The sequence below is a fragment of the Maniola hyperantus genome, chromosome 13, assembly GCF_902806685.2.
Source record: "Maniola hyperantus chromosome 13, iAphHyp1.2, whole genome shotgun sequence".
In the NCBI taxonomy this organism is placed as follows: Eukaryota; Metazoa; Arthropoda; class Insecta; order Lepidoptera; family Nymphalidae; genus Maniola; species Maniola hyperantus.
The window spans coordinates 9,821,842-9,842,503 of NC_048548.1; the positions used below are offsets into that span (position 1 = coordinate 9,821,842).

General features: G+C 37.0%; 5 protein-coding genes across 6 annotated transcripts in view; 1 reads left to right on the top strand and 4 right to left on the bottom strand.

Annotated features, from left to right (window-relative positions):
- LOC117987718 (small ribosomal subunit protein mS23-like) overlaps positions 1–20,662 on the bottom strand; it is a 35,386-nt gene that overhangs the window by 6,317 nt on the left and 8,407 nt on the right. The gene's annotated exons all lie outside the window — the stretch shown is intronic.
- Positions 1,077–2,044, bottom strand: Cby (beta catenin antagonist chibby). Its single transcript, XM_069502624.1, has 2 exons — positions 1,856–2,044; positions 1,077–1,386 (listed from the first exon to the last, which is right to left on the bottom strand). Exons 1-2 carry the CDS (start codon positions 2,037–2,039, stop codon positions 1,178–1,180), a joined length of 393 nt encoding a protein of 130 aa, XP_069358725.1. The 5' UTR covers positions 2,040–2,044; the 3' UTR covers positions 1,077–1,177.
- On the bottom strand, positions 2,392–9,174 carry rtet (major facilitator superfamily domain-containing protein rtet). Of its 2 annotated transcripts, XM_069502596.1 has the most exons (7): positions 9,036–9,174; positions 6,995–7,143; positions 6,355–6,537; positions 5,379–5,625; positions 3,820–4,011; positions 3,370–3,507; positions 2,392–2,661 (listed from the first exon to the last, which is right to left on the bottom strand). In XM_069502596.1, exons 2-7 carry the CDS (start codon positions 7,043–7,045, stop codon positions 2,570–2,572), a joined length of 903 nt encoding a protein of 300 aa, XP_069358697.1. In that variant the 5' UTR covers positions 7,046–7,143; positions 9,036–9,174; the 3' UTR covers positions 2,392–2,569. The 2 variants fall into 2 exon arrangements, with proteins under 2 accessions (XP_069358697.1, XP_069358698.1); XM_069502597.1 differs by lacking the exon at positions 9,036–9,174 and having other exon boundaries at positions 6,995–7,220.
- Positions 12,341–17,787, top strand: LOC117987713 (splicing factor U2AF 50 kDa subunit-like). The gene is given in 15 exon segments (XM_034974753.2): positions 12,341–12,371; positions 12,454–12,515; positions 12,518–12,565; positions 12,567–12,642; positions 12,645–12,671; positions 12,674–12,750; positions 12,752–12,955; positions 12,957–13,035; positions 13,216–13,298; positions 15,063–15,115; positions 15,117–15,183; positions 15,267–15,354; positions 16,160–16,313; positions 16,848–16,932; positions 17,487–17,787. Coding segments are annotated over 15 exon segments (1,251 nt in total). The 5' UTR covers positions 12,341–12,355; the 3' UTR covers positions 17,619–17,787.
- On the bottom strand, positions 17,785–20,381 carry hoka. The gene is made up of 3 exons (XM_034974760.2): positions 20,141–20,381; positions 19,879–19,962; positions 17,785–18,801 (listed from the first exon to the last, which is right to left on the bottom strand). Exons 1-3 carry the CDS (start codon positions 20,184–20,186, stop codon positions 18,638–18,640), a joined length of 294 nt encoding a protein of 97 aa, XP_034830651.1. The 5' UTR covers positions 20,187–20,381; the 3' UTR covers positions 17,785–18,637.

Genomic DNA, 20,662 nt, shown 5'->3' on the forward strand with positions numbered 1-20,662 from the left:
TTATAATAATTATGTACACTTATCAGACAAACCCTCTGATTTTAGGGTTAAAAGTTAAAATAGGGCCTAAGGTTGGGATCCAACGAATTTTTAAATTGGTAATGGTATACATACTTTACACAAATTTTAGGGTCCCACTTTCATTTTCCAAAATATAGGGAACCTGTAAGGGCCGTGAGGAATCGTCGCAATTTTGATATGATGCCCATTTTGCAGATTTTTTCAAATTTCACAAAATCAAAAGTTTATTCAATTCTAGACAAAAAAGTTATTTAGTACAATTTGTAATATAAGTAAATTATCATGTACAAGAAATTAGGCTTCGAAAAATCTGAAAAATAGAGTATATTTTTAAAGATGTCACTAAGGCGCCATCTCCACGGACAAAGGGCTCGCAACAAGTCCGAACCACTAACCTCGGCGACACTATCGCCCTGTTGAGATACATAGGTATGATAAGACTTGTGTAGAATTTGGTGGCACGGAGTTTTATTTTATTCAGGTACAAGTTAGCCCTTGACTGCAATCTCAACTGGTTGTAAGTGATGATGCAGTCTAAAATGAAAGCGGGCTTACCCGGAAGGGGTACGGTAGTTTTTATTAAACCCATAATCCATATACCTCTTTGGTTTCTACACGACATCATACCGGCGCGCGGCGGGTGATTACGTAAAACGTTGCAGTAGCGATTGCAACGCGACAGCAGTAGCAATGCGACCGTTCATTTGCTGTCTCTCTTCTTCTTTTGCTTTGTGGCTATTGCTGTCTCTCTCTAGCCGGACGTTTGACAGCAATGATCGCGAGATTTACGCCTGTCGCGAGATACGTAATCACCCCGCCGACCGCTAAATCGCTTTGCCAGTAGGGTGGTAATTGGGTATTTGACTATATCAAAAATAAATTATTTCTCAGTGAATATTAAATAGAGGATGTTCCAAAATAAGTAAAATCCACGTCCTTTGTTAGTTTTAAGTGTAATAACCATTTTAAATTATCGATTAAACTAAAAAAGTACGTCATTATGGTTGCGACGTCACATTCCAGTATTTCACAGAAACTCGCATACTAAGCGCGCGTTTTGAGGTTTGATAAAAAGTCACTGATTTCAAATTGTCAAATACCGTATTAGCCACGGCCGAAGCCCACCAGACATAATATGACGGCACCTAAACTGCAGTTACCATTTTTGTTTTTTACTTTTCGTCTTCAAAGAGCCCGTACTCTGCGCTCGCTGCAGCTCCTGTTCCGCTTCCACAGTCTTGTCCGTCATCATATCGAGCAGTATTTCGAACTTCAGCCTCAACATATTATTTTCTTCTTCGAGCTGTTCCAACTCCTTTTTGAGGCGCATGTTTTCTTTATGCGATACGCCAGCTCTACCTGATGCTGAGGAGTTAAAAAGTAGAATTTGAACCCATTATTAGTCAATTATTGAAGCTATGTGGGTTTTAACTTTTTAAGCATTAAATATCACTTGCTTTAATGGTTAAAAAGCCATTGTTAGGAAACCTACATGTCTTTTTCACTTGGTCAGCGAGGTGGACAATGGCCTTAAACTTTCTCATTTTGAAGGAGGACCCATTCTCAAAAGTAAGTCGGCAATAGGACGATTGAGATTATTAAGAATTAGATAATTATTAGATGATTTTATTAGGATAGGCAATTGAGATGATTGGTCCATAGGCTAACTGGGTTCAAAAATGCGTGCAGTCCACCAAATGGTACTTAATATTAGTTTAAGCAGCATACATAGTAAAAAAGATATCAATATTTTGACCTGGTATGTTTACACTAAAGTTGTGTGCAACCGAAATGCAGGTACCGGTAAATGAGCTAATCAATAAAAAATACCTACCTGGTATCCATTGGCCTTCCTCAAAAGATAGTTCAAAATCTCCCAATTTCAACTTAAGTGGTGGAACGTCTATTGACAACTCTCTTGCTGCAAACTCGCTGCCGAACTCGTTTTTCAACACTGAGGTATCTTGTCTTCTAACAGGGATCGTTTTTGGTGAAAATTTATTACTAAATAAAGGCATTTTTTGTAAAAAGCAATAATTGTTTTATTGTTTACAACCTTTTTACAACATCGAGCACAATAAAATGTTTACAACGATGACAATGTATTTGTTGTGAAACGACAGGTTACCATGGCAACGGAGTCAAAAGGGAAAAAAAGAGGCCCTATGTGGGCCCTATTGTAGGTTTATTTGGATGGGGTTAACTCTTGGACGAGTCAAAGGGTAAACCAAAACTTAATTTTTTTCGGAATTTTGTTGGAATTCATAGAGTACTTAATTGACTAATTGACTAAATATGTGGAAATATTTTTATATCCACATAATCATATTAAGTACTATTTAGGAGGTAGGAAGAAATAAAATAAACAAATATTAATATAATACCATTTAATACTGTAATATTATTCGAGACAAAATATAAAACTGTAAAACTGAAATGTGTGTAAAAAATGTATAAGTACAATAAATAATAATAATTTACCTTACAATCTAATATATTATGTATAATATTGCTTGGATGGTTATGTGGAAGAATACAAATGATTTGTTCACGTTTTCAGTCGAAGTAACATCACAGCTGGCAACACTAGAACGATGGATCCGATTGTGTAAGTAGTGGCGGCGCCTGAACACCAGTACACTGAAAATAAAAACGTTTAAAGTTAACAACTGCTTTATAAATAACGTCACACGTCAACGTAAAGCAAAACAACTGTTTTACATTACAGATGTGTGAAAATTCAATCCCTAATCAGGAAAAACAGGTATTTGTGTAGTCCACGCGGACAAAGTCGTGGACATAAGCTAGTATTTAAAATATATTCCTTTCGTCAAAGGTTGCCTGGAAGAGATCGCTTTAGCGATAAGGCCGCCTTTACATGCTACAGCTATTAGATTAAGATCCTGTATTGTGTTTTTTCAATGTTTACTTTGTGTTGTGTGCAATAAAGTGTAAAATAAATAAATAAATAATAAATATCTTTTGAATTGTATTATGGTTCCGTTTTAGCCGTAAAAAAGCCGTGACGATTCGGGAGGTCGAGGGTTCGATCCTGGGCACGCACCTCTGACTTTTCGAAGTGTGTGTAAGCAATTAAATATCACTTTAACGGTGAAGGAAAACATCGTGAGGAAACCTGCATGCCTGAGAGTTCTCCATAGTAAACTCAAAGGTGTGTGAAGTCTGCCAATCAGCACTTGGCCAGCGTGGTGTACAATCCCTGTAGAGAGCCGGCGATGGCTTGATCATGATGATGATGCTCTGGGAGCTACAGCAGTAAAGCCGCCTCGCCCGCATATATGTATCAAGGGCGTCGGCTCACTGTATTTACGCTGTGGTCACACTTACTGGTGGAGGCGAGCAACGGTCCGGCGGCGCGGGCCAGCGCGCCCAGCGAGCGCAGCGTGCCCAGCACGGCACCGCGCGCCTCGCTCGGCGCCTGCGCAGCCGCCATCGCCGTCATGCACGACACCGCGAACGCCGTCGCTGTAAGTACACCAACAATACGTACTGTTACACCTTTCAAAGTTTGTCAAAAATGCTATACCCTATCCGCGGAAAGAAGTTAGTATAGCACTCTCTCTATTACGTAATTACACCAACCCATGGCCAGACCTAACCTCGAACAATTTTTCGCCATATCCAGATTAACAAAAACCTACAATTCCATCAGTAAAAATGTTGGAATGTGTGAAATGGTCAACATAAATTTTCATCATTTGTGTAGTGGCGCCGTGCCTAATATAATATATCTATCTAATAAACTATAAATAAAAAATTAAAAACGTTTTTACTTACATAAAGCAAACAATACGAGGCCTGCCCACAGCCAGAATAGCGGTGTAAACAGCGGCGGTTTCGGTGTGGCAGCAAACGCCACGCATACAAAGGACGGTGGAGTTAGGATCAAAGCTATCCTAGCGGCTCGCTCCGCGCCTTTTGACCCGAGCCTTCGCGCGGCGCCGCCTTGTAACACCGCCATTATAGCACCTACAAGAATTTGACAGTTATTAGTTACTAGATGAAGCCCGCGACTTCACGTAAGTTTCCGTTTTTTAAAAGCCCGTGGAAACGCTTTGACTTTCCGGCACAAAAAGTAGCCTATATGTCCTTCCCTGCGATGCAAGCTATCTCTGTACCTTTTATCAAAATCGGTTTACCGGATGGGCCGTGAGCGTGACATAAGCTAGCAGACAGACAGACAACACACTTTCGTATTTATTATAATGGATGGATTAACTAGATGACGATGATCCTAGCGACTTCGCCCGCGTGGATTTACTCATTTTAAGATTAATTTACCTCTTTGAAGTACAAATTTTTATTTGTTAATGGTACAAAAATAATAAAATACCTTGAGTAGTAATAATTTGCAATGCTAGCACAAGCTTTTTTTTTAATTTGCCATGAGAGCAAAAGTGATTAGCGTATTCCTGCGAATTTCCCAAATATGACGTATCTTTAAGCTAATATCTTAAGAAAAACAGGCATACAGGAACCGGCAGGAAATATTGCACATCAAACTTTAGAATGAGATTTCGGCTTCGTAGAGCGTCGTCTCTGTCACTCATACCTATGTGACGTTTCGACAGAGACAATGCCCTGCGAAACCATTATATCCTTCTAAACCACGCGATTCCCTTCGAGAGAAATTTAAGGAAATAGATATCCTTACTGTAGCCTCTCAATATATTTATAATAACATAATTTTTGTAAGACAAAATATTCTTAGTTACAAGAAATTGGTGATCTACACAATAGGCTAACTAGAAACAGAGACAAACTTGCAGCTCCTGCCTTCCGCCTCAGGAAAGTCCAAAAGTCATTTGTGGGTATTACCTTTTATAATAAAATCCCGCAAACTGTTTTGGACTTACCTTTGCACAAGTTTAAAAATCTATTAAAAATATGCTCCTGAAAAAAGCATATTACACAATTGAAGATTATCTAAATGATAAAAGAGCGTGGATTTGACCTGCAGCTCGTTCCAGCAACGCACAAGACTGCAAATACTATTTTATACATGGCATAATCTTGTATCTATATCAAATATTTGAAAAGAGCAACCGCCCGAGTTTCTTGCTGGTTCTTCTCGGCAGGAAAGGCATTCCGAACCAGTGGTAGATGCATCCGACTATTCGTAAGCACTTGTAAAAGTTTATACGAATAAAAAAGATTTTCATTTCATTTTCATTTCATTTCATTTCTAAAGTCCGATGTGAATTATTTCCTGTCGGGAACTGTATGTAGTACGTAACTACGTACAGTACCCGACACTAGACTAGACTAGGAAATGTTCCTAGTCTTCGTACGGTACGTAGACTAGGAACATTCCCCCAAAACAATATCATACGTACCTATGACTAAGAACATTTTCCCCTGCTGCATCGCGGTGTACTGGAAAGTGTGATGCGTCAGGAATGTAATGGTGAACTCCAGGCCGGAGTAAATAAATAGATAAATGAAGTAAATCAGTCCCAACTTAGATAATACTTTGTTCTGGTGATTTGACAAGTTTTTAACGGCAGTGAAGTTTAATAAATGCCACGGAGATACGAAGTCTACTGCTTTGGAGAGAGACAGAGAGAGTGGCGCTCTTTTATCCTGTAAAGAGGAGAAATACAAATTTCATTAAATAAATAAATAAATAAAAATCTTTTTTATTCGAATAAACTTTTACAAGTACTTTCGAATAGTCGGATGCATCTACCACTGGTTCGTATTATTTTGTAACCTTAGCAGAATCACTTTCAACGGACGACCACGTCTAAGTACAGAAAAGAAGCCTAGCAAGAAAGAAAGAACCTTAGCTGAGATTAGTATCACCAAGAATACTAGAACCTTTTGGCGATAGCATGGAATAGAACAGAAAAGGTTTTTATTCAGCTAAACTTTCATAAAGTGCGTTAGAATGGCCAAGTCAATCTACCATCGTTCTGAATGCCTTTCCTACTGAGAAAAATTAAGAAACTCAGCGGTTGCTCTTTTCAAAAATTCTAATAAAAGTACAGTTAACACCCTTATATGACAGGCAATTGGGCTTGCTGCCAATTGCAGGCCAAATGTGGTTGGACTAGTTGGAAGGACCAAGTTTTTCTCGTTTTCATGAAACAATTCTTTTGCGTCACTGTACTGTACCGTAACTGTATTACATTAATACTGCTATCTCTGTCTGCAATTTTAAGACGCTTGCAACTTCATCCTATTTAACAAGAATTTAATAAGTACTAGTGTAAATAAAAGTGCCGGGAAATTTCTAGGACGAAGTAGAAAGTTTTGAATAGACTTACAAGTAGTGTAGTGGTAACTGAATAATAGAAAAAGTGTACACACCTTAGACAGCGTTTCAGGTATAAAGAACGTAACAAGAGCAATATTGGCGAGTGAGAGAGACAGTGCGTACATCGCGGGCCTTTCGCCCCACAGGCCGGAAGATACATCTGTGCTTATCGCGAACCACGCGCCGGCTAGCGGGCCCACTATGAAACCGATGGAGAATGCTAAGCCTACTAGTGCCTGAAATAATTGTACACAATAAATTAAAAGTGGTGTAAAAGACTATTTTGAAGAAATAGAAAATTACCCCTTACCAGCCTTAAGTGCATACTTTTCTTTACCTCAGTCCCACACTCACAAAGGTATTGCTATCTCGCTCGGATAAAGAACTAATCGCCACTATTTTTTATGATTTCTCGATAAGGTTTTACACAAACAACATGAGCTGTATTTGTTTGAATTTACTCAAATTGCATTGTTTTCATATGAGTTCTGAAGGAAATCAGACTATCATGAGTTCTAGGTTGACTTCTACTACTCGTAAGTATGTACTAAGGATTCGTAGCAAGAATTAATTTTAAATCCTACCACAAAGCATCGCATGAGACAAAAGCTATTCTTTTGAGAATAGCTTCTTTGTCAAATCTTAGCTTTGGTAGGAAGCTTTTCTACTTTACTTAATTAAAATAATTCTTACCATGCCTCTAGCCCGTGTTTTTTCATCGGATGCATCAGTGACTACAGCCATGCTCAGGCTCACATTTGCTTTGCTCAAACCCCCAATAAACCTCGCCAGAACAAATAAGCTGAATGTGCTTGCACAGCTCCATAGTCCGTGAGATAATGCTATGCCAAACTAGGCAAAAAATGAGATTTTTAAAAATAAAGTTCCTCATCGTGATCATTATCAAACCGATAGATGAGACTTCCACACGCCACGGTCTTACGCCGTCTGAATCCAGCGGCTCTCTGCGACTCGTTCGATGTCATAGGTATGTCCACCTAGTGGGGGATCTTCCAACGTTACACTTTCGAGGTCGCTATTCTAGCACCTTGAGATTCCAACGTCTATCGATTTTTCAGACTATCATTGCCACTTCAGCTTCGCAACCCGTTGAGCTATGCCGTAAAAATAAAGTTGTAGTATATAACATAGTTTCAGACATAGTGTAGATGCTAAGATGATGTCAGAAACTATAGATATATAATATAACTATTATATTATTTCTGAAAGATATGTTTTATTAACAATAGTTTAAGTATATTATACATTTTTAAATACCCAGTTAAATAAACATGTCCTTCGTTCATTTATTTACTTTAATTTAAAACATTTGAACAAACAGAAGCATGCAGTTCTTGTCACTTTTATACTTTATTGTCAATAGATTCACAGGTTACTAATTACAAAAGTCTGGTAGGTATATTAAATTTTTATAAAATGTTTACTCAAGAATTTGTCAGCAGGGTTTTAAAAACGTAAATTCAAAGTTTTTTAAAAACCCTGTGGGATCCTTTTGATTTCCTGGGATAAAAGTATCCAATCCCCATCTTCAGGATGCAAAGGATAGGTTTACCTAGAAGTTAAGGCATTAAGTACTGTTATACGACTTCGTCCGTGTGGGTTAGGTTTTTTTTTACCATAGACTCTTTGGTTTTTGAGGATAGTTTTTATATTGATTAAGCAGATGAGCAGTGATGACATAAAGATAAACACAATTTCTCATTTATATTATTAGTATGGATAGTAAAATGAAAAAAATGAAAATGAAAATCTTTTTTTAGTAGGTATGTATACCTATTAGTATCAGCCGTTCTAATTAACAACATTATCAAAATATAACAGGATATTGGAATTCTTTGCTACACAAGAAAATTAACATGCAGAAAACAGGTTATATGTAATCTTTTACAGCAAATAATTACTGAATTATGACCCTATCTATGTTAGCCGTATCAATTGAAACTATATAATTGAGTACTGAATTACAGGAAAAGTTCACATTCAACTTGTTTTTACTGAGTTTTTTGTATACTTCTACTTGAATACATGGGCTTCTTATGTTATAATAATGAAATCTAACACTTATAGTCTTAAAACTTAGAATATAATATGTTTTTTATTGTTATTTATTATTGTATAAAGTTACCCTATCTTAGATGATGTTCTCTTCTATATTTATATTAAAAATTGTTCTGTTGTAAGTAAACTTTTGTTCTTTTTGAGAAAAAAATGTCTATAAACCTAATGAATCACTAGTCTAAATATATAAAAGGAAAAGGTGACTGACTGACTGACTGATTGATCTATCTTGAAAAGACTTTTGAAAATTCAACCTCTAAGGGGGTAAAATACGGGTTTGAAATTTGTTTAGTCCATGCGGACGAAGTCGGGAGCATAAGCTAGTTGTTCAATAAAACCCAATTCAAAGTATGGGTAAAATAAATGTCACAAAAGGAATTCATGAAGAACACAAATAGTCAGGGGAGATAAAACTATTTTATCTCTCGCCTCCAAATTATCTTAAAGTACTTGATAAGAACATCAATGCTGCACTATGCTATTTATACCAGATATATTACAAATTTTACTTGTGAACCATATTTTAGGGGTGTATTTATTGATTGTATTATAAAAGCCAAACTTTCAGTTGACTTCATAGAGCTAATTAAATAAGACTTGTGGGAATAATAGGTACTCAAGCTAATCCAATTAAAGCATTATATTTGTAGCACACAAAATACTTACTAAACAATTAGCAGCATAGGTTTTCTTCCATAGGCATCTGAAAGACTCCCAACTATAGGGCTGGTGAGGAATTGTAGGAAACTATACATAGAACCTAGAGCACCACCAAATAGAACAGATGCAAAACGGTCCGGTGCCCCTGTCAGTTTCTGAAAACTCTGCACTGCATGAAGCAATGAAGTATATAATGTATTAGATTTTCCTTCTTGTTTATCGTAATAGTCCAATAATGAAGGTAATAGTGGCAGTATCATGGTGAATGCTAGAAGATCTAAGAGTAATGATACGAAAACCAGTCCAATAACTTTTCCGTTTGTTGTTTTTGTGACTGGTTTGACTTTTGATTCATTTTTGTTGATATTTGTACTTTTTGTTATGTCTCTCTCTCTCCTCTGTCTTAGGGTTCCATTACCTTGAACTGGATCCTGAAATTAGAAAGTTAAGTTTCTTACTTAGTAGTTTTAAAACTATATCACAAATACAAATATGTACCTACTTTGATAAAATAAATTTAATGTTTAAAAAAATTAAATTTATTTATTTATGAATATATTTAAAAAGCTAAGCTAAGCTAGAATACTAGATAATGCCCGGGACTTCGTCCGCGTGGAATTAGGTTTTTTAAGAATCCCGTGGGAACTCTTGATTTCCAGGATAAAAAGTAGCCTATGTCCTTCCCCGGGATGCAAGCTATCTCTGTATCAAATTCGTCAAAATGGGTTGACGGATGGGCCGTGAAAGGCTAGCAGGCAGACAGACAGACACACTTTCGCATTTATAATATTAGTATGGATTAAATATTAAATTAAATAAAAACCAGCAGGTTACTAACAAATAGTCAAAGAAATTATTTGTGAGTCATTAGTTTGTGTGAGAATCGGAATATTATATTACACTAACTAATCCAATATTTTTATAATATTAATTCAGTAACAATGTTGATGGTATCTACTTCTTCAGTAATTTAAACATTTGTAAAACGAGAGAAAATGACGATATTGATATTGTAAGAAATGCTGGAGCAAAACAATTTTTTAAGCACCTACCATTATTTTATTATTGTATAAAACACTACCAGTCTTGCTTCTTGTCGACTCGTGGCGCATCTGAAGCCATTTCGTTTACTCCATTCAATATTGTATCAAATAAAATTCGTGATTCAACGCCGGAAAACTTTCACTTTTTCATTATTAAAAACTTGATTTTTAAATTGATGAACAAATAACAATTAATGATGACAATTGGAGTAGTCAATTTCAAAATTATTAACGTCAAAGTCACAATTTGACAATCAGAATCACTACGGTTCCGGTCCACTGGTGGTTCCTACCTACCTATTTAAATACAGTGCGCCAAGGCTATCTTGGCGCGTGGCGAAAATCGGAACTAACATTGCCGTTAAAGTGTCCCCTTTCTTCTTCTTCTTTTGCTTTGTGGGCTTTAGTGTCCCCTTCTCAGGTCCCTTTCCTCTCTGTTGAATAGGTATTCTTAAGCCTTTCTCTTCAACAGCTCCCCCCTGTCAATGTCATTCAAGTGCCAAGAGAGCCTTGTCGGTGTAGATAGAGTAATAAAGGTAGATTGAAGTACTGATGTAACCGCGTATGAGATAGCGATAACACGATGTAACGATGAATAACACGAAATTATTACCATTGTTTAGTAGTCAATATTGTATTAACCGATCAACAATATTTGATTAAACGTTTTTATGTGAAAACAAGTAAATAACTAATGAGATTTACATTTACGACACAAATTCTCAAAGTTTGTTTTGCAATAAAAGTTGCATTCCTTGTAAAAAGTTGCATTCTTGAAAAAAAACCAGTTACACGATAAGGGACGAAAAATAGGTTAGCTGCGTCTCTGTTTATCACATTAGTAGTAACTTTCTGTGCTCTCTTTTAAGTGTGAATGAGAAAGCAAACGTTCTTGTATCGATCTTTATTACTCTATCTACGCTTGTCGGACTGTAAGTACGTCCTTAGTTACACAATACTCTGTGGTCTTTGCTGATGCCTGGCTGATGCTTGCTTGGTTGCCGCAGCGTTGGTGGCACCACAGATATGTCCAGATTTGCAACTAACTGCACTTTAACCACCACTGCTAGTCCACTAAAACTGACAGCCACAGCATTATTGCCTTCACGGAGCCTTTAAGAAGTGTAACTGCATTTCCCATCGAACAAGTTACCCAACATCCATACCTAGGCCTAACAATAGATAACCGACTCAATTGGAGACCTCATATAAATAACGTTTGTGGCAAATTGCGCGAATATTAGCTAAAATTAATCTAGTAAAAAAAAAACCATACCAATAAAGCTACAAATGTATAAGCTTTAGGAGAGGAACGCATAATTTTATACGGTCTCAGCAGCTATGGCCGCACGTTCAAAACATATATTGAACAAATAGAAAAACTAGAAATGCTATGAAATTAAACTAAAATATTAAAACGACGATTCACAATTATACAAGCAATGTGGCTAATTCCTTTGTACACAATCTCTAAACTAAACTAAAATATCACGTCTAAATCTATTGCTATCCCTTTCATAATGTTGCTTGCGGAAAAGGAAAGCACTAGATTTAGACCTGTAATTTAGTTTAGTTTAGAGATTGTGTACTAGAGAATCGGCCCCAGTGTCACGTTCTTCCATCCAACAAAAAGTAAAATTACGGCTGCTTATTGAAAACTTCATGGCTTTTAACAATGACTTATATACAAGCACGAAATTAACAAGGAAAGCACAGAAGGAAAGCAACTGCCAAAAAATTAACACGATAGGCGCGAAAAACTTTTACGGTGAACGGACGACCCAATATCTAGTACCAAGGCTCATAAACAACTTGCCACTAACTTTAAGAGAATCAATCACCGATAAAAATATAAATACTTACGTACAAATACATTTTGGCAACAAAAAAAGCGGGCCACGGTGATAAGGACAAGGCTAAGCATTTGTCACGTTCTAACAAGAGCTTAAATGCTTTAGCTATCTCGCTCTAACAGTAAGTGTCACAATAGGGCTACTTCTAACAGTCCTTATTCTGAGGGGTGCACCATATTAGGTACTTTAGGGGGTTGTTATCTCTAATATGGCGGCACTGCCGCCACTAAAATGTAGTGATTACCTATATACTCTTTGCCGCCACTGTCGTCGTACGACGCCACAGGTCGACGCAATATGTTATTGATCTGTGGTTCGACGCCATTTTGCGTGTGTTGAAATTACGGTAACTATAATTTCCTGAGGAGTTTTGCAAAACGCATTTGACTAGTAAATTGACGCAATTTTGTTTTTATATAATGGGTGAAGATAAAGGTAAGTGAATCTGTTGTAATTCAATCCGTAGTTCCTAAATTCTCACACTATCCGTACTGTAACAACTGCTGACATGCCGTAGATCGCCGCCGCCGATCGCGATCAAGAGGTGAACGACGTCGTTCGCGTTCAAGATCAAGAGAACGCCGAGAAGAGAAAAGAAAAGGAGTAAATCTAGATCTCCATCGAAGAGATTCCCGTCGACGCAAGCCTTCCCTGTACTGGGATGTGCCGCCACCGGGTTTCGAACACATTACTCCGCTGCAATATAAGCCATGCAAGCGGCGGGACAGATTCCGGCTAAATAGTAGCTGATACGCCACAAGCCGCCGTGCCGGTCGTGGGTTCAACCATCACTCGACAAGCACGTCGATTGTATTGTGGGCAATATACCTTTCGGTGTCACAGAAGAGGAAACCATGGAGTTCTTCAATCAACAGATGCATCTTTCGGGCTTGGCCCAAGCTGCTGGCAACCCAGTACTAGCGTGCCAGATTAACTTGGACAAAAACTTTGCATTCCTAGAGTTTAGGTCAATCGATGAAACCACACAAGCGATGGCATTTGATGGCATCAATTTCAAGGGGCCAGAGCTTGAAAATCCGACGTCCGCACGACTACCAACCGATGCCTGGGACAGAAAACCCATCAATTAATGTCCCTGGTAAGTTTTCAGTTTATCTAATAATCAGTACTAGTTTTCTGTAGATTTACTATTTACATAGACTCTAAGCAATATTTTTATATTATGCTCCTATGCCTTATGCACATAAAAGTTTATTTCACTGAAATATATATTGTATTTATGTAGAATATGTAAAATAATAGTTGCATTTATTTTTAGCTGGTGTTATCAGTACTGTAGTTCCAGATTCACCTCACAAAATCTTTATTGGAGGTCTGCCTAATTATCTCAATGAGGATCAAGTAAGTGCATTTGGTTTGTGGCCTGTATAAAATTGTTATCAAATTACATTACTTGCATAATTTTCTTAAAGAGGAGTACACATTAATATTTAATTTGTACTTTTCAGTAAGGAAAGCCCATTATGGTAATAAATATTCAATTAAAAAATGGCATAAAAATGCTCAAAAAAAATCATCGATTATTTGTCTTACAAAAAACTTAATTTGCTTTAAAGTTTAAACTAAACTTGTTTTATTAATAAGATAATGAATAAAGTCAATCTTCTATTCTATTGTAGTGAAAATAACGTTGTTTACAATACTATAGTGTAAACTCTTTAAAAATCTCCCTATAACAGACACATAGTTAAACCAACTAAATTTAGTTGTTTACATTTAGTCCAAACATTGATAAACTTTACACTCCTTATAACACAATAGCCATTCTCTATTATGTTAATATTTAGAGATTCATAAAAATATTTATTATCAGCAATAATAATTGTCTTTATCAGTTTGCAAAAGACTGATTTATTCTTTAAGATGTAGGAATTTCTAAGAAACAGCTGCTAGTTTTTTGTTAATTGCATGTTTGCCATTACTCTGAGATTGCATTTTCTTTAGGAAAGTTTGATTTCATTTACCTAATATACTGGCACCTATGTATTATTATGGTAAACAACTTTGAAAATACAAACACGGCCAGTATAAGAAAATTCATGTTACCTAATAAACAAATACTAGAAATTATGAACTATACTGATTAGTGAAATATGTTCTCTTCTTTTTTTATTCTCTACACAAAACGAAAACTCTATAATGCAAAAAAATAATTGAGCTCATGAGTTTTATCGTAAAGAGTTTACATACATATTTATAGTAATGATTTGCATCTTGGTCATAGATATCAAATTTTGTTTGTTGGTAAAATCTTAACAATTCACATTCCCAAGTATTGATGTAGGTTGAAGTCATTTGTTAATTTGGCAATTATAATATAACATTATGTGTTCCAGGTCAGTACCAAGCCCACATTTAACACATTTTTGGTGAAGTTTTGTCGAATTCCATGTTGCGGTATCAAATGCACTTATAAAATAAAGTGACAATTGGTTGCACTTGATTTACTAAGTCCCAAATTATTATCCATATTATACATTTTAAGATCAATAACAATTCTAGCAAATTTTTTTCATAGTTACCTTTGGGTAAAATCTAAAGTCAAAGCAGATTTTGAACACAGACTCTGTCTAGTCAGTTCCCATACTTAGACCTAGGAGCCTCTGCCATTTCAGGGCGAGATTCAACAGTTGACAGGGCGGGAGGAGCCAGCAGTGAGCCGCGATTTTTTTGATCCATTTCAGGAATTTTCAGGTACCCCTATCTGGGATGGGCGTGAACGCCTCACGCTCTATGCACTGATTAACATCTCACTGATAGTTTGCTTTCTGCCCCTCCTTAGCTTAGATTTGGCACATTCGCGGCCCGCGTGTCACTGTTGTCTCTCATTGTCACCTATACGTCTTGTACTTGAACGAGACGTCGGCACACCAAGGCAAGTCTCCTCCGTTCACATCTGATATAACATGCGGCTAGACACAGGTCAGATTCAATACATTCATATTTGCTGTCCTTGTTTAGCAAATTTAATGGAACAGTAACATGTCTTACTACTTATATGAGTGACATTAGAAACTAATTATGTTGTATTATTGTATTTTATTTAAATATTTATATGAAAATTATTGCGTTTTCTTCAAAAGTTACAAATGTGGTGCTGTGCAGGTAAAGGAACTGCTGATGTCATTTGGCCAGCTGCGAGCCTTCAATTTGGTGAAGATCCTCAACAGGCCTGAGCAAGGGCTATGCTTTTGCTGAATATGTCGATATATCGATGACTGATCAGGTACATATCTAATATCATTTGACATCTTTTTTTTAAAGGAAGGAAAAACAAACAGCTGATATTTTAACAAGTACACTTTGTAGGCTATTGCGGGTTTGAATGGTATGCAGCTGGGAGACAAAAAGCTCATTGTACAGCGTGCAAGCATCGGAGCAAAGAACTCAACACTAGGTAAGTTCTCATTGTCTATTACAACACCTAGTTATGAGTAGAGTATTCAGAGTATATAGAATAAAGTTGCAATAAATATATATCTCATTTGTATATTGTATTCATGAGTATAGGTAATAAAATATATTATCTTTCTGTATTGCTTAGAGTCAATAGTATATACAGCTTACAAAGAAAAACCATCCACAAGATCCCACAGCTGGGCTTATAGAGCCAATCTTGTATATTACAATTTAATGACTTATTAAGTTCCTGTCTGACTAAATTAAAGCCAGCTCCTGATCTTGCAACATCACTAATTTTATTTAAGCAAGAAGCACAGAAAATTTGTATTCATTGTATAATATCAAACAACAACAAAATTAATAAATAATTATAATTGAGAAAAATAATGATTTATTTAGTATAATATGATACCTGCGACTTCGCGTGGATTGCCTACCTAATGCAATAGGTTAAGGATAATGAGCAGTGTGGAGATGGGGCTGTGTAGATCCTTAGGTTTCTGTATCACGTCAATTGTCACCAAACGTTTCTCTGCGTTGGTACAATACACAGAGCCCTTAACTACGCCACTTGTCACCTTTCAGCTGACACTTGTTTAATGCTAATGCGACGCTATTCGTCACTACTTCAGAGCATTCCTGAAGTTTGGGCGTCATTGATACAACGATTTCTGCGAGATTTGGACCAATATATACGTGATTTTTTTAACATAGTTTATTTAAAGGATCTTCACCAATTTCTGGGCCGATTTGCGTGATTTTATTCAGTTTAATTAATGGATGTTTATTTTGATTGGCAGCAATGACGGGCGCGGCGCCGGTGACTCTGCAGGTGGCAGGGCTGACGCTGGCGGGCGCGGGCCCGGCCACGGAGGTGCTGTGCCTGCTCAACATGGTGACGCCCGACGAGCTGCGTGACGAAGAGGAGTATGAGGATATCCTCGAGGACATCAAGTGAGAGCATTATTTTGACGCAAGAGACGACCAGCAATGACTGCAGTTGATGCTGCAGCTGGCGGGCGCGAGGCTGGCCACGGAGGTGCTGTACCCGCTCAACATGGTGACGCCCGACGCCGCCCGAGGAGGAGTACGAGGACAGGCGCGGCGCCAGTGACACTGCAGGTGGCGGGCGCGGGCTATGCTCGCGACTTCCGCATGATCTACACAAATTTTAAACCCCTATTTTACCCTCTTATGAGTTGAATTTTTTAAAAATCCTTTCTTAGTAGATAGATGTCTACGTCATAAAATCATATCTGCATGCCCAGCCCGATTCGTCCAGTAGTTTGAGCTGTGTGTTGATAGATCAGTCGGTCAATTTCACCTTTTCGTCTTATATATTTAGACTATTACTAACCAACTTCCAAAAAGGAGGTGGTTCTCAATTCAGCGTTTTTTTTTAAATGTATGTACCTTTTTTTATTTGTGGTTTCTGGACCGATTTGCAATTTTTTTTTTTAAATTAAAATTCTGTATTTTCTTTTACAGAGAGGAATGTAACAAATATGGTTGTGTGCGAAGTATAGAAATTCCGCGGCCGATCGAAGGTGTTGAAGTACCTGGATGTGGAAAAGTGTGTATTATTTTATTTTGTACTACCTGATTAAAGTGGTATGAATTTAACAGTCATTGCGATTCGCGAGCTTTATTGTGACGTCATGATAAATGCAACATGGCAGATGTGATGGAAAATTTGCACAAAAATATAATTTCTGATACGAAAATAAACTTCTTAAATTATATCTTGTTGGAATTTCTCAAAATCGACTAAGCCTGTAGCATTGTTGTCAGCCAGTTAGTTTTTGTTTTTTAGGATTGTGTATCCAGAGAAAAAAGGAACCCTTATAGGATTACTTCATTGTCTGTCTGTCAAGACCCGTCAAGGGAATCATAACCTATAGGGTACTTCCCGTTGACCTACAATCATAAAAAGCAGGTAGAAGTCTTATGGCACAAAGGGAAAATCCGAAAATTGTGAATTTGTGATGACATCACAAAATATAATAATAAATGTTATTTGATATTTCTTATGCAATGTACGGATTACGGAACCATTCGTGTGCGAGTACGACTCGTACTTGACTTTTTTATTAATATAGATTGTATTAATCCCATTCTTATTTGCAGGTGTTCGTAGAATTCAACAGTATCGCAGATTGTCAGAAAGCGCAACAGACACTCACGGGCAGGAAGTTCAGTAATCGCGTCGTCGTCACCTCCTACTTCGACCCTGACAAGTATCATCGCAGAGAGTTCTAAACTATCCCCCGTCATCTCCAACAAATTTTACAATATTAATTAAATACCATAATAAAATCGAAAAATGTGACATGTTTTGTGAATGAAGTATGTAAGTATATTATGTATACCAGCACATCTGTATTAACAGAGTAACACAATAAAGATAAATTTTATCTTGAAATTTTAATTTTTAGTTTATTTTAAAAATGTCTTACATCCATAATTTAAAAATAGTTTGAATAAAATACAATAAAATATGTTATTTAAAGTTCATAACGTCGCTGCGCATGCAAAATGCGCTATGCAATTTTTTTGAATTTTTCAGAACGTTTTTGATGTTATTTTGTTCAGTTTTAAAAGACGCGTGTGCATACAGAAACCCGTTCTGTAGTGTATGTGCTAGTTCAAAAGTTAACTTTTTTAGCTGTCATTTTGATCTAAAAAAATTAAGTTTGATAGTCTCCTGAAAACTTGTAAATCTTCCACAACAGAATTTTCATGTACAGCGACGATAAGTTAAAAAATAAAATTAGAAGGCATAGTATGATTTCCATGAACTATGGCAAGCACTGAACTTGTTATATTGTGCTACAACTGTTTATATTGAGGTAGATCATCCACAGAAAAGAATAAGCTCAAGGGTTCCACACCTAGAGTATTTTCTATACTCTGTTCCACCCAATTTGACAATGTTGCGTCCAGTTGCGTCCTATTCATGGTATATCTGAGTTGTACTACGAAGTAGTACTTAGAAATTCTTTGATCTGAGTCTAGACGAGGTAGAGATCTTTAGAGCGCACTTTGACTTTACTCAGACTTAAGATTGAGTTAAAACAAGACAGATTTATGTGAGAGATATAGGTCTGTCTCGTTTTAACAAATCATAGTGCGCTCTATAGATCTCACACTAACTGATTAAGTAATCAGCTATTTCAAAACCTTACGAAAAAAATGTTAGTGTTTTCGATTATTATTTTCGAATATGTATATTATTATCTACACTACATCTATTTCTTATAAATATATTTTTTACACAACTAGACACTGTTTTCGTGCTGCATGGCTGGTTGGTAAGTATTCAGGGTGCCAGTTTCCGAGGATAGAACGATTTTTCTCATTACAACGTATAGCACTCCTCCTATGAGGATCATTCCTATGCCCGCCATCAAACTTATTGCCCAAGCTGGTACCGCGTTCCCACCTGGAAATTTAATCGACATTAGCCAAAGACATTATACAAACAATGGGGCCAATTCTCTTGTACACAATCTCTAAACTAAACTAAATTAACAGGTCTAAATCTAGTGCTATCCTTTTCCGCAGGCAAAATTATGAAAGGGATAGCAATAGATTTAGACGTGCCATTTTAGTTTAGTTTAGAGATGGTGTACGACGGAATTAGCCACATTGGCAGGTTGGCTAAACAACTTAAATATAGATAGCCCGGCGGGAGGTGGAATGAAATACAGAAACCTTGGTTCAATTTCACACATTGGACTTCTCTGTCGATACGTGCTTGGCAGAGCGGTCGTGGTCGTCACTGCATTGTTATGTCGTAGCATGCTTAACTAGTCATCTCTATTCCTCTCTGTGGCTGCCTTCCTAAGTTCCTTGTGCACTCGTGTAAGGGGACGTCAATCGTAACCCTCACTTGGTCTGTCCATCTCATGGGTGATCTACCATGTGCTCTGGTGCCCTCTACTCTTCCTACGTACTAGACGTTTAATGGAGCATCGTCGCGTCTAGATATGTGACCAAAGAAAGAGATTGCGAGCCCGTACAGTAGAAGTAGAGTACACGTAGTGATTAGGTGTACATATTTATTATCCTCTTGATAGAGGATAGACGCTGCTGCCGAGCGAGTGCCGAGACTTACATTTTGTACCTTTCTAATACAAGAGTTTCGCTTAACTAAGCTTATTGAAGGGGACAATGGCAAACACGCCATTGTGAAACAGATACAGGAGTATAATTTCAGATTTATGCTGAACCGATTTCGATGATATTTTTTTCCGATACAAGTTAGCCCTTGACTGCTATCTCACCTGGTGGTAAGTGTCATGCAGTCTAAGAAGGAAGCGGGCTAACCTGGGAGGAGTATGGCAGTTTTTATTACCTTTCGTTTCTACACGGCATCGCACCGGAACGCTAAATCGCACGGCACGGCTTCCGAAAATCTTGTTGATGAAATGATAGTTTTTTGAAAATCCAGACCAAGATATGTTAATATCTTCAAATTATTCACAACATTCACTACATTTGAAAGAAATAAACTTACGATAATAAGTGCGTGTCATCACACGCCTTCCTCGAAGAATTCTGCGTCTCGCTTCGACTTCATGTGTAAGGGTGCTCAGGATAACTGAAAATGGACAGCTTTTTTATGTTATATCGTCAACCAAGGACTAGACTAGGTGTCTTAGCTCAATATTTCAATAGGTCAGACAATGGATCATACCTAATAAGATATTATGTACCTGCCTACTCCTACGTAGTGGTAACTACGTAGGCTGCAAAAGTAGCGTAAATCTTTTACTCACCTAACACAACTGCGAAGTAGAACAAAACTGGCTTCTTTAGTCCCATTTTGGAATCACATAAACACCGAAATTAATAATAAGGGCAATAATTATTATGAACTAAATAGAATTCGCTATGCACGACGCAACAACTATAGGTGTGTTTTTGAGTACGGGCCCCTTATCTGTTTGAGATAAGATAATATGATTACTAATATGTGGTTCCACAGTACATGGTGGTATTTCACTGAAAAATGACATGACTCACAGTTATACCAATAGGTAGGTACCTGTTTAAGTTGCCTGGTGAGATGTCTCATAATTTCCTCGCTGTCCAAGATAACTGACCTATTGAGTGATTAGTAGTATCTAGGTTTATTTATGTAGTATTTATTTACCAATAAATACGTTCAAGCTTTTTATTAATTCGATGACTGTTATTTTTTTGTAATTTCTTGTCTGATGGTAAGTGTGGAGTGTAGACAAGGACTATAGGTAGGTACAGTTAAGAACGGAAGCTCACGCTACCGTAAAAGTTCTCTA